At 55.4% G+C, this 11,488-nt stretch overlaps 4 protein-coding genes across 4 annotated transcripts; 1 reads left to right on the top strand and 3 right to left on the bottom strand.

Annotated features, from left to right (window-relative positions):
• Nucleotides 1–222: 222 nt before the first annotated feature.
• SCP_1201300 (Putative alpha-ketoglutarate-dependent sulfonate) lies at nt 223–2,285 on the bottom strand (the record flags this gene model as incomplete). Its single annotated transcript, XM_027763017.1, has 11 exons — nt 223–432; nt 503–569; nt 622–697; nt 757–953; nt 1,004–1,163; nt 1,221–1,340; nt 1,391–1,422; nt 1,484–1,674; nt 1,735–1,865; nt 2,039–2,189; nt 2,250–2,285. 11 exons carry the CDS (start codon nt 2,283–2,285, stop codon nt 223–225), a joined length of 1,371 nt encoding a protein of 456 aa, XP_027618818.1.
• Nucleotides 2,286–2,906: 621 nt separating this feature from the next.
• On the bottom strand, nt 2,907–6,539 carry SCP_1201310 (Lon protease homolog, mitochondrial; the record flags this gene model as incomplete). Its single annotated transcript, XM_027763018.1, has 9 exons — nt 2,907–3,169; nt 3,224–3,491; nt 3,548–3,943; nt 4,006–4,244; nt 4,304–4,350; nt 4,403–4,570; nt 4,627–4,925; nt 4,982–5,619; nt 5,669–6,539. 9 exons carry the CDS (start codon nt 6,537–6,539, stop codon nt 2,907–2,909), a joined length of 3,189 nt encoding a protein of 1,062 aa, XP_027618819.1.
• An 888-nt stretch (nt 6,540–7,427) lies between these two features.
• SCP_1201320 (Aconitate-delta-isomerase 1) lies at nt 7,428–8,675 on the bottom strand (the record flags this gene model as incomplete). Its single annotated transcript, XM_027763019.1, has 1 exon — nt 7,428–8,675. The coding sequence occupies one exon, from the start codon at nt 8,673–8,675 to the stop codon at nt 7,428–7,430; it is 1,248 nt and encodes a 415-aa protein (XP_027618820.1).
• Nucleotides 8,676–9,180: 505 nt separating this feature from the next.
• SCP_1201330 (Glutamyl-tRNA amidotransferase subunit A) lies at nt 9,181–11,398 on the top strand (the record flags this gene model as incomplete). The annotated part of the gene is made up of 11 exons (XM_027763020.1): nt 9,181–9,340; nt 9,397–9,563; nt 9,621–9,734; nt 9,790–9,817; nt 9,870–10,033; nt 10,090–10,568; nt 10,629–10,737; nt 10,800–10,862; nt 10,918–11,034; nt 11,088–11,135; nt 11,201–11,398. 11 exons carry the CDS (start codon nt 9,181–9,183, stop codon nt 11,396–11,398), a joined length of 1,647 nt encoding a protein of 548 aa, XP_027618821.1.
• Between the last annotated feature and the right edge of the window lie 90 nt (nt 11,399–11,488).

Consider the following 11,488-nt stretch of genomic DNA (forward strand, 5'->3'; position numbering starts at 1 on the left):
CTTTCCACGCTGTCACTAATACATCCCCTTTCATTTTTCTACACCACATTTACACAAGTACAAGTTTGCGAACATCCGCACGATCTTATCTCGCCGGTCTCTGGATGAAGTCGTGACAGATGACAGGATCGACGATGATCGATCTAAAGCAACGAGGAAGATCAGGCATGATCCATGCGTCGGGAGACTGCCTCGCTGCGGACGCATGCATCTGCGAATCGCTCAGTCACTGTATCCTCGAGGCTTAGTCGGGTTCGCGTTCTCCACGCGGGAGATGCCCTGCTCAGCCCAGATCTCCACCTGCCTGTCTTTCGCTACTTTGCCATCCCCCTCGTACGCGTCCACGGAGATGGGATGCTCGCCGTGCGGGGTCGCACGCAGCGCATGCCTCCGCTGCGGCCAGAAGTCGAACGTTGCCGAGTGCGTAACAACCTGTCCATCGTCGCGGGGAAGGGATCAGCACTGCGAGAGTTACGTGTATCAGGAGGGCACGGCGACTCACTCTGTTGTCCCAGATGGCAATCGAATTCGGCCTCCAATGGAAGCGCACCTGGAAATCGGGGTTCTCGCTGCGCAGGTGCGTCAGAGTATAAAAGACAGGCAGGGCTCGATGGCGCTCACCTTATCTGATGGAAGAGAAGGTTAAGGATAGCGTCGCTCTCCGCCTTGGGAAGGCCCACGATGCGACGTGTGAAACCTGGAGGAATCGCCGATGACGATGAGATCACGATAGTGTCATGAGATGAGATTGCGTACCGGGGTTCACGTAGATGGACTTCCAGCCTGTGGTAGGATGCACACGGACGACCGGGTGGATCGATTCCACAGGCTCGCGGCGAACCGGAAGCCCAGCAGCCCGGTTCCCCTCCGCCTGTGCAACCCCGCTGTGGACCGCCGACAGCGACTCAAGGTACTTCTGGAAAGCAGGGCTGAAGTACGAGTAAAGGGCGTAGCTGATAGGGGGTCGGTATGTGTTAGTTGTGCACTCAATATGTGCACTTACCCAGAGCTCCAAAGCGTGTCACCGCCGTACTCTGGACCGCTGATCACCTTGAGGGAAGTGGTGCTGGGAGGTTGAGCTTCGTAAGAGACATCCGAGTGCCAGAGTTCCAGCTTGGAGAAGGTGCTCGAGTCTGGGCGGCGGGTGGCGTCATTGTAGACGACTAGGGAGAACAGTTAGAATCGTACTGGATTCTCGGAAATTTCGGAATATGACTCACCATGAACCTCCTCCAGACCAGGCTCCCTAGGAATAGGCGTGGTAGCATGCTTGTGAAGAGGGCCGAAATGACGAGCGAGCTCTAGCTGCTCGTGAATGCTAAACTCTTGGTCCCGCAGGACTGCCACGAGCAGTCAGCACAGGCACCATCGTTATAGAGGATTCACGTACAGACGACACCGCGTTCGGCGACGAGCAAGGCACTACGATGAAAGCATGAGTTATCAGTAACATTGGGAGGTCTTAACTAGAAGTAGGACCCACAGTTCATCCTTCTGCGTGCTTGTCAGTTGTCTGAGATCGATGCCCTCGATCTCGGTCCCAATGGCTGGCGTCAAGTTCTGCACCTTGGTTGCAGCTGAAAAAAGGTTCTTCTTCGATTTGTCTGCGAGCAAGCCACGCTCGGTCACGGCTATCTCTCCGAGAGGCGCCCATTTAATTTCGGGGAAACGGGGCTAACCAAGAATGTCAGTGAACCATCCAGAAAGCGCTCAGTAAGCGAGCGCGTCACGAACCTTGTATTGAGCGAACTCGTACTTGTCGTCGCCATCATCGCCCACGGAAGGAGAGTAGAAAGGATTGACGACCTTCACCGCGTCCTTCAGTGCGGACACTCTGGCAGAACCGTCGAGCTTCGAATTTTCGTCTGTAGCAATGGGAGCCATTGTCAGATAGCGCCTTGGGTTCTTAGAGCACGCCTACTCACCTCTTTATAGATGAAGATACTTTGCGTTCGAATACTGGCGCAAGCAGAAGGGGGTATGGCGACACATGCTATCAGCGGTCACGTGTGCGCGTTGAAGAGTCTCGAATACAAACAAGTCGCACTAAGTCGCGTTGTCCCGGTGCACGGTGAATGTTGTTCAGGCCTCGAATATCTGATTACGCAAGGGCTCCAGGGGGTGAGTAGATATGGACACGTCGCCAGAATTGCGGAAGGAGCACGATGATCTGCTGGAAGCAAGACCACCTTGAGAATATGGGTGAGTGCCTGAATACATAGTATTAGATACCGAGTGATTGTACTCACGGGTGTTGTTGGAGCGTTACCGCATGACAGATGCATGTCGCACAGCCCGAGGCCCGAATTCAGCAGAATCTTGGAAATGCCGCTGCACCAATGCATGCCGCCACATGGAGATTCGAATGGTCGAAAATATGTGGTCAGTGTCACAGAGGTGTGGCGTTGTTCGCCAACACCTCTTGGAGTTGAGAGTTCAAGAGAAGTTGGAGGCGACAAGTAATACCTATACGGTCCGCACGGCCCGTCGCCAGCGTAGTGACGAAACCCAACGACTCACGAAGCCCCCAACAAACTAAGTAGGTCTCAAATTTGGACGCGTCGATATACATGTGTGCCCAGAATGGATGGACGGTATACGCGAAGTCGCGAGCAACGGTGACGAGCTAGCATGCATGAAGCGGGGGAACAAATTCCAACATATTGCGTATTGCAGTCTAGATCCCCCTCTTGCAGGTAGCGAAGGGGGGCTGGTTTCAGCATCATTAATGGAATCCTTCATGAGAACGTGTCCATGGTGTTGATACACATGCTCTGAGCTGGATTGTGGGATGTTAAAATACAGAGTACTGTAGTAGTGTTGGATAGAAGGGACGTCACGGTGCTCTATATGGCAAAGATATAACGATTATCGACACAGCAAATTATGCGTAGGAATATACCAGATCATGACAGCGATAGCGTATCCTTCCACCGCTCCGCGATGGGCTCTCCGCGGAACACCTCCTGCAGCACCTCGCGCACGTCCTCAACGTACACGAACCGAATGCCCGTCTTCACGCTCTCGGGAACGTTCTCCTCGATGTCTGGCCGGTTTGCCTCGGGCGCGATAATGGTCTTGATGCCCGCGCGATGCGCCGCAAGGATTTTCTCCTTCAGCCCGCCCACTGGCAGCACCTGTCCGACAAGGGAGATCTCCCCCGTCATAGCTAATAATTCGTGTCAGCAATCCTTGCACTACGATTATAGCGCGAGCTACTCGCCAATATCAGGATTGATCTTTGTCTTTGTGAACAGAGACACGAACGCCGACAGGATGGCAGTGCCTGCGCTGGGACCTTCCTTGCCGATGCTACCTTCAGGCATATGGACATGGATATCTCGCTCGACTAGGAACTGCTCATCGGGAGACGCCGTAATACCCAGCTCATATGCGTGGCTTTTTACCCAGCTCATCGCGATCTGGGCGCTTTCTCTAATCACTTCGCCAAGCTTTCCGGTCAGCTGCAACTGTCCCTTTCCTGGCATAGTCTATTCGAGGCAAACATCAGTCCCTCCGCGACGGCGCAGTGAGCCTTTTTACTTACCATAGCCTCGATAGGCATCACTGCGCCGGAACCATTGCCCAAGTAGCCAAGGCCGGTGCTCACGCCGGGTGGTGGAGGCTTGACGTACATCCTGTCCTTGTGGTATATCGGGGGTCCCACATAATCCTTGAGGTTCTCTGGAGTGATGCGAACGTGCACGGAGTCGGGGACCTTCAGCGGCTTGCGCACCACTGTGGTGACCTTGCGTTCCGCACTTTGATCCTCGTCTGTCAGGAGCACGGTTGTTTCCGATGCGGCCGGCTCATTTTGAGGTGCATCCTGCTTCTCAACAGTCTTTGCCTCGATATCGTGGTCCATGGCGCTAGTGGCGACCGACTCTGGGAACACTTCTTCACCCAAGTCTTGGACGAGTTTTAACGCAGCCTTGCGGTAGATCTGACGAATTCCACGTTAGGAACACTACAATTACATGGGTGACGGTAGGATTGCAACCGTACCTTCTCAATGAACTTCTTCAGGCTCCGCACACCACTCTCACGGCAGTAGTACTTGATGAGCATGTCGACGGTCGCAGGATCGATCATGACGTCCGCGTCCTTGAGACCGGAAGCTTCCTTCGCCTGGGGACCCAGGTACTTATCCGCGATGACGGACTTTTCCTCTGAAACGTATCCGCTAAGCTCCAGGACCTCCATACGGTCCAGCAAGGGGGCAGGAATCGTGTCGAGGACATTGGCTGGATTTTTGAACAAGTCAGAAAGCCAGATCTATCGCCCGACATGGACAAATACGCACCGGTGCAGACGAATAGAACACGTGACAAGTCAACCGGGACATCCATACTGCGATAAGCGTCAGAAGGTTGCAGAGGCAGTGTCAATTCATGCGACGTACTAGTGATCCAAGAACGCGGAATTCTGCTCGGGATCAAGCATTTCCAGTAATGCGCTTGCGGGATCTCCATTGATACCACGTCCAATCTTGTCGATCTCGTCGATGAGCACTAATGGGTTCTCCGTGCCGACTCTCTTGAGTGCCTGTATAATCTTACCTGGCAACGCACTGTTGTATATCATGGTCAACATCAAGCCGCACGGATGAGTGGAGAAACGACTCACCCAACATAAGTACGCCTGTGACCTTTGATCTCCGCAACGTCGGTCAAGCCACCCACAGAGAAGCGGAAGAATTGGCGGTTGAGTGCGCGAGCAATAGATTTACCGACAGAGGTTTTACCGACACCGGGCGGGCCCGCAAGACAGATGATCTTGCCCTCGACCGTTCCTCTGAGCTTGCCGACCGCGAGGAACTCCAGGATGCGGTCCTTGACGTCCTTCATGCCATAATGATCTTCGTCCAGGACTTTCTGTGCGTGCGTGATAGAGTAGTTCTCTTCAGAATGCTGACCCCAAGGAATCTAAGGATAACACTGATGTGAGAATCAAACAAACAACTTATTTTGAAGAGACACGCCTGCGTAAGCCACTCCAGGTAATTCCGAGTGACATTTGCCTCAGACGCAGAGGGCTCCAACCCCATCAACTTGCTGAGCTCCTCATCGAACACCTTGCGGACGAGCTCGGGCATCTTCAGGGTCGCAGCACGCTCCTTGAACTTCTCGATCAGCTTGTCCTTACCGTCAGACTCCATACCCAGCTCCTTCTTGATGCCTTTGAGCTGCTCCATGAGGTAGTACTCGCGCTGGCGCTTAGCGATCTTGCTGTCCACGTCACGCGCGAGCTTGCTTTGTAGCTGAGCGTTGATCAGTTCCTTCTTCAGGACGAGCAGCGCCTTCTGCAGCCGGTCTGCGACGACGAGGCTCTCAAGAACATCCTGCAACTCATTCACATCGCCCGTCGAGACGGCCGCGGCGAAATCCGCAAGCTTGTCCGGCTCATCGAATACATTCGAGGCGACTTGGTTTATCGAGAAGTTGGTAATCTGATCGCGGAAGAGCGGGTTGAGCTGTGCAATGTCCTTGAACACAGACACGATCTCGGACATGAACGCGCGGATGTACTGGTCGTCCTTGTTGTAGGGCTGTGTTACGAGGTTCTCAACATTGACAACGGAGATGTTGTAATTCTGCAGGAACGAGGTCTGTATCGGTGCTGAGGAAAGATCAGCCGGTCGTCTGCCACGCGTAGATTGGCCACGTACCCGGAGCGATTGGTTCGGGAGGAGGCGTCGGTAACGACTCCTCTGTGGGCTCGACCTTCGCGCCTCCAGCTTTCACAAGTTCCGTTATCCGAATCCTCCGATGGGGGTACAGCACCGCGGTAAGGCCTTCCTCCTTATCGTCCTCCCTGGTTCCGCTCGCGGTAAACACACTCGTGATCTGCGCGAACACGCCGACCGGGTGAACCGACGAAATGTCCGTAATGACGTCGCTATCCGTGTGCTCGTCCTTGAGGAGGAACGCGCCGAGGTACGGCTGCCCACGGCGCATCATCTCCTTGATGGCGGCGACGACCGCGGGGTTGCGCACGACGACAGCCTTGTAGAAACCAGGAAAGAGTGGACGGCGGGCTATGGGGAGCGCAAGGACCTGAGGGTATACTTCAGGCACAGACTGCTTCGAGATGGACGTCTGCGGCTGTGACGGCGACTCTGGCGGAGTCGAGGGCGGCGGGTCCGAGTCATCTGGGTTATCTCCCGAAGATGATGATGATCCCGAGGAAGATGAGGAAGCAGGCGGCGCAGAGTCCACCGGGGCCTGCTCGTCCTGTGAACCATCGAGCTGGACAGTCTGCGACTGCTCCGAGTGTGTAGGGGCAGGGCTATGATCTCGCGCCCCGTTCAGCTTGCCGTTGATCCATCTAGGATACCGGAGAGGTTGCGTAGAGGCACAATCGGTCACGGTAGATGAATAAAACGAACGTCGTGGGGGCACGCGAGGTCGTGCACTCTTGCCAGAGGCCAGCTGTAGGACGAGTCTCGAGGGACCAGGCTCGGGATAGGACAGTAGTCGTCGACTACATGATAATGAAGACGGTAACGTTGTCGCTCTGAGGCTTCCGAGGAAATTCATACAATACGATTACAGAAACCGTTAGAGAACCTATCAGAACTCATATGTAAGGCATAAGATCGATCAGAATATGACGAACTTGCCTGGCGTCACGACAATCCTGACCTATCCCAAGATTGTGGCAGTCCCTAGGCCCGTCGACCTGCAGGTGCTGTGGAGGTAGCGGTGGTCGCAGTCTGAGTCCAGTCAAGAGACAGCAACAGACGTATTCCTCTTAGCGCGCGATTCCGCTCTTGGTAAGCAAAAAATATTGGCCGCGCACACGTCAGCGCCTCGGAAGATTGAAGGCTATCTCATCAATGGCACAGAAGCCTATCATCAAAAAATACTACAGTAAGATCAACTTGGAATGAGCCAATCACTATCCTCCGGGGATTGACTCCCTCAGTTTTTCACTCCATATTATTACAGATCGAACGGAACTCTTTTCTGGTGGAGTTAACTTTACTAGTAGTGCAGAAGCACTCGCCAAGAGTTACAGCAGCAATATGAATGGAGAGCGGGCAGTCCGCCTTGAAGAAGTACGAAAGGCTATCAGGAGAGACAGTGCCACATGCTCGCGACATTGTGGGATACGATGAGCTGCCGGTCCGAACCAGAGAGGAGTTCGTGAAATGGCAGACTTCCCGATTTTTTGTTGGTATATTAACGTCAGTTACACCTGCAAGTGTTGCGCTAAGTAGCATAGTACCTAGTGCACATATCGGCACCCAGATATTATGAGACCCCGACACACTTACGAGTCGCATCCCTGGACATGGCAGCAGCCAAAAAATGAGCAGGAAAATGTCCAGATCATTGGGGTGTGGTAGACGCGCTTGCGAAACCGTGCGTGCGTTGCCCAGGAAGGAGGGAAGAGGCCAAATTCCTCACTCCGGCGGTGCACAATCACCACCACACGACGCCTTTCATCAGCCTCCGGCCAGTCCTCACCACCTTCGCACTCAGCACTTGCCCGTCTGCGCCAAACGATGCGCCCACATCCACGATGCCCCCCGGATGCCTGATCCTGACCAGCTCTCCTACAGGATCATCCACACCGCGCGCCTTCCGGGCCTGGGTGACAATCTGCCACGGCAACGTGTTCCGGACGCCCGCCGCGACGCCGAGGCAGAGCCCGACTGTCATGGGGATAGCCTTGTGGAGGACGCCCATGGAGAACGCGCGCACGACGATGTCGGCGGCATCGACGTCGTCGTACGCGGGCGGCGACAGCAAGCAGATCTTCGGCTGCGCCTGCGCGGTGGGGTCGAGTCCCATGCGCACTGCCCCGCGCATCCGGATCTCCTCTATCGTGTGCTTCAAGTCAGCGTTGAAATCTGCGTCTGCGAGATTCGGAAGCAGGAGAGAGGGGAAGAGCTTGGCTATGCTGTCCTCTGGGACAAACACAGTGGGGTTCGTCGCGTCCACTAGGGAGATGTCGATGGGCACGAAGTCCTTGTTTTCTCCCCGAACACTGAACGTGTCGATGGGCGCACCCGAAGGCAGGAGATGCCCTGTCCGCGCACCGCCCGGAGACATGAAGTCCAAGGTAATCTGGGATGCCTTCCCGGGCACGCCCGCCATGTAAACCTGTTCGAGATCCAGGACGGGGACGCAATTCCTATCCTCTGCAACAGCCACGGGGAACGTAGTGTCAATGCGCTTCCGCGTGTTTGTGTTGAACGAGCGGACCGTCACGGTCGGCCCTGCATGTGCACCAGCAGGGTGGTAGAGACCCTCGTCGATGGCGAAGACGCCGATCATGCTAGAGAGATTCCCGCAGTTCCCGGAGTAGTCTAGCGCGCTGTCGCGTATGCCGACCTGGACGAAGGTGTACTCTACGTCAAATCCCTGAGCCCTCTGCTCATCCGAGGGAGCCCCGACAACGCAGATCTTGGACAGGCTGGAGACGCCACCACCCATGCCATTCAGCTGGCGACCGTACTCTGCGTCAGGAGAGCCCATGATGCCCAAGAAAATGCGGTCCCATTGAGTCCGATCCTCTGGCAGATCAGCACGGTTGAGATATATGCCCTTGGAGGTCCCGCCGCGCAGGAAAGTTGCTGGGAGAGGATTTCGTGTGACAAAGGTTGAGGCGTAGGCCTTTGGGTTGAAGACGGCAACCTGAGCGACACTGCGTCGAAGAGGAAACATGTACGCAGGAAACAGACGCTCGTCACTTTGTTTCTACCTACCTGGATCTGTGGCTCTCAACTGTACTGCTTCGCCCGCAGGACCTCATAAATTATTTAAAGTAGACGTCGACCGTCAAGTGTTGATCTATGTCTGACCTAATTGAATCTTTGCTGATTTCAGTCGGTATATGGGCAGCTATCGCTGTGGTACTGGGAATTACCCAGCTGCATGTCTACATCGGTGTGCGCATCCCAAGCACACGCATTACGGCACGCTGGACCTCAAACGCTGGAGCCTTTTTATTCACCCCAGCACGCTATCTGCTGCTATGATATGCTCCTCCCACTGCGGAAGACCGGGAAACCCACGATAAGATGTCAGACCACCAGCTTCTTCCTGTTATCTCTCCTCCAAAAATACGGAGTGCCTTCAGCTCCCCAGCCCTTCCTCTGTTCGCTTCGTAACGCAGTTCCCCAGCTCACTGCGACTATCGCCCTTCGTCCTGCCAGAGACGTGCCCAGAGATGACTACCGTGAACGTCGACCAGTCCCCGATTAACAGGAATGTCCTACAGCAGACAGCTGCGAAGATCGGGGTCAAGGTTCCCGAGGACCAGGAGGCGGCGTTTGTTACTATGTTAGCCAGTGCGCGGGAGGCCATGGAGCAGGTTATAGAGATGGACGGTGTGCTATGTCTTTTGCATGTCGATCTGAGCACTGTTACACTTCCGTGTTGTTAGACTTCATGCCCGTGCCAGATACAACGAAGTATCCTCGAATTGATATGCATGCGCCATCGCCGGAGGATAACTCGTACAATGCGTGGGCTACGAAGGTAACCGTGCAGAACAACAACCAAGACGAGGCTGCAGCCGGTATTCTTTCAGGCAAGCGTGTTGTACTGAAGGTAAATACAGACAGTATGGAGCGGCGATGAATGAACCCTTGATCAGATTCCCGATAGGACAACATCTGTCTCGCAGGGGTGCCATGTTACTTTGGCACGGACGTCTTTACTGACTGGGTTCCGACTACGGATGCAATAGTAGTCACTCGCGTCCTAGAGGCCGGAGGAATCGTGCGCTTCCCTAACCGCTAATTGCACCTAGGATTGATTTTCACCACATCATCAGATCACAGGAAAGGCAACCTGTGAGAATTGTGCGTTTGCCATTCATCGCTCACGCACTCGCAATTCACGAATGTACTCTAGTCTGCGCATATGCCATCTCCAATTCCTCCAGACACGGCCCAGTCGGCAACCCATACGACAAGACGCGCTCGTCAGCCGGATCCAGTTCTGGCTGCGGTGTCCTCCTCGCTATCGGCGAAGCCGATCTTGCCATCGGCGGCGACCAAGGCGGGTCGATCCGTCTCGTACGCCCTCCCCCTCTTCCTCTTCCTCCGTCACCCGCTGAACTCTCTTCACGTAGCCCGCCGCACACGTCGGCATTGTGGGCCTAAAGCCGACCTTCGGGCTCGTGCCGTACACGGGCATCGCCTCCAACGAGGTCTCCCTCGACCACACGGGCCCGATGTCGCGCGACGTCCTCGACAACGCGCTTCTCCTCCGCGCGCTCGCAGGCGTCGATGGCATCGACGATCGCCAGATCGCCGGCACGCCCTCCTGTGCGCACGTACCTGACTACCCCGCGCTCCTCACCGCGGCGCGCGGTGCGCACGCACTGCTCGACGTCAGCGCACCCACGGCTGCAGGGATCGCGGAACCCGGCGCAACGCGTAAGATGCGGGTGGGGATATTGAGGGAGGGCGGGCTCATACAGACGATGGACCCGCGCCTGTTGGCGTGTGTGGAGTCCGCTGCGAAGAAGTTTGGGGAGCTCGGCGCGGAGGTCGTCGAGGTCAGCGTGCCCGGGCACCTCAAGGCTCCCTTGATTGGGCGTGTGCAGAGGTGCGCGTGTAGCGTTTCTTAGCGTTGTGATGCTCCGCGTTCTGAATCGCGTCGGTGAAGATTCTCTCAGTCTAACAATCTGCTTGGGCGCGCGAGCGGGACGAGACAGCTGTACCTGACTGACTTCATCGAGAAACTCCTGCCTTGGTCTCAGGAGAAATTCAACAAGGCAAGTCTGTCAATTACCCTGGATTATGGGCCCCTTTCACCGATACTCTTTCAAATTCACAGCTGTTCCCTGTTTCGGCAAATATCCTTCTAAACGGATTGTATGCCGACGAACACTTCCCGCAGGTCAGTTCTAGCAATGTCCGCTGCTCATTGGCGGGTGTCTGAGCACGGCCCTCAGTTGCACGGGAAGACACACAACCTCTTCCGCAAGCTGAGACTGGAATACGATGCTGCGCTGGCGAAGGTCGACATTCTTGTGATGCCCACCACGCCATGGGTAGCGAAAGTGATGCTAGTAAACTGACCCACCTTCCCTCCCTTCTCCGTTGAACTTATCCCGTCCTCCAGCCGCGCGACGCGTCTCTGCTCGAGCACTTTGGCGACTACAACGGGTTGGTGAGTACTTTACCGTACTCCAACGCCAACGTCTGACCAAATGCCTCGCCGCGGCGTCGTTTCAGACGTTCAACACCCAGCCGTTCAACAACACAGGCCACCCTGCACTTTCGATCCCGTGCGGGATGATCTCCCCGCTAGAAGGTCCCGAGACACTGCGCCTGCCCGTCGGGATGCAGCTCGTCGGCAAGTACTGGGACGAGTTGACACTCTACAAGGCTGCGCTCGCATGGAGCGACGCGTTCAACTGGAAGGAGCTGTGATGCTGAGGCTTCAAATAGAATGCGAGGAACATTTTTGGAACTGGAAGGCAGCTGTAGATTATCTGAGAGCGCGACATACAACTAGGCAAA

The sequence above is a fragment of the Sparassis crispa genome (genome assembly GCF_003851025.1).
Source record: "Sparassis crispa DNA, contig_000010F, whole genome shotgun sequence".
Taxonomy (NCBI): domain Eukaryota; kingdom Fungi; phylum Basidiomycota; class Agaricomycetes; order Polyporales; family Sparassidaceae; genus Sparassis; species Sparassis crispa.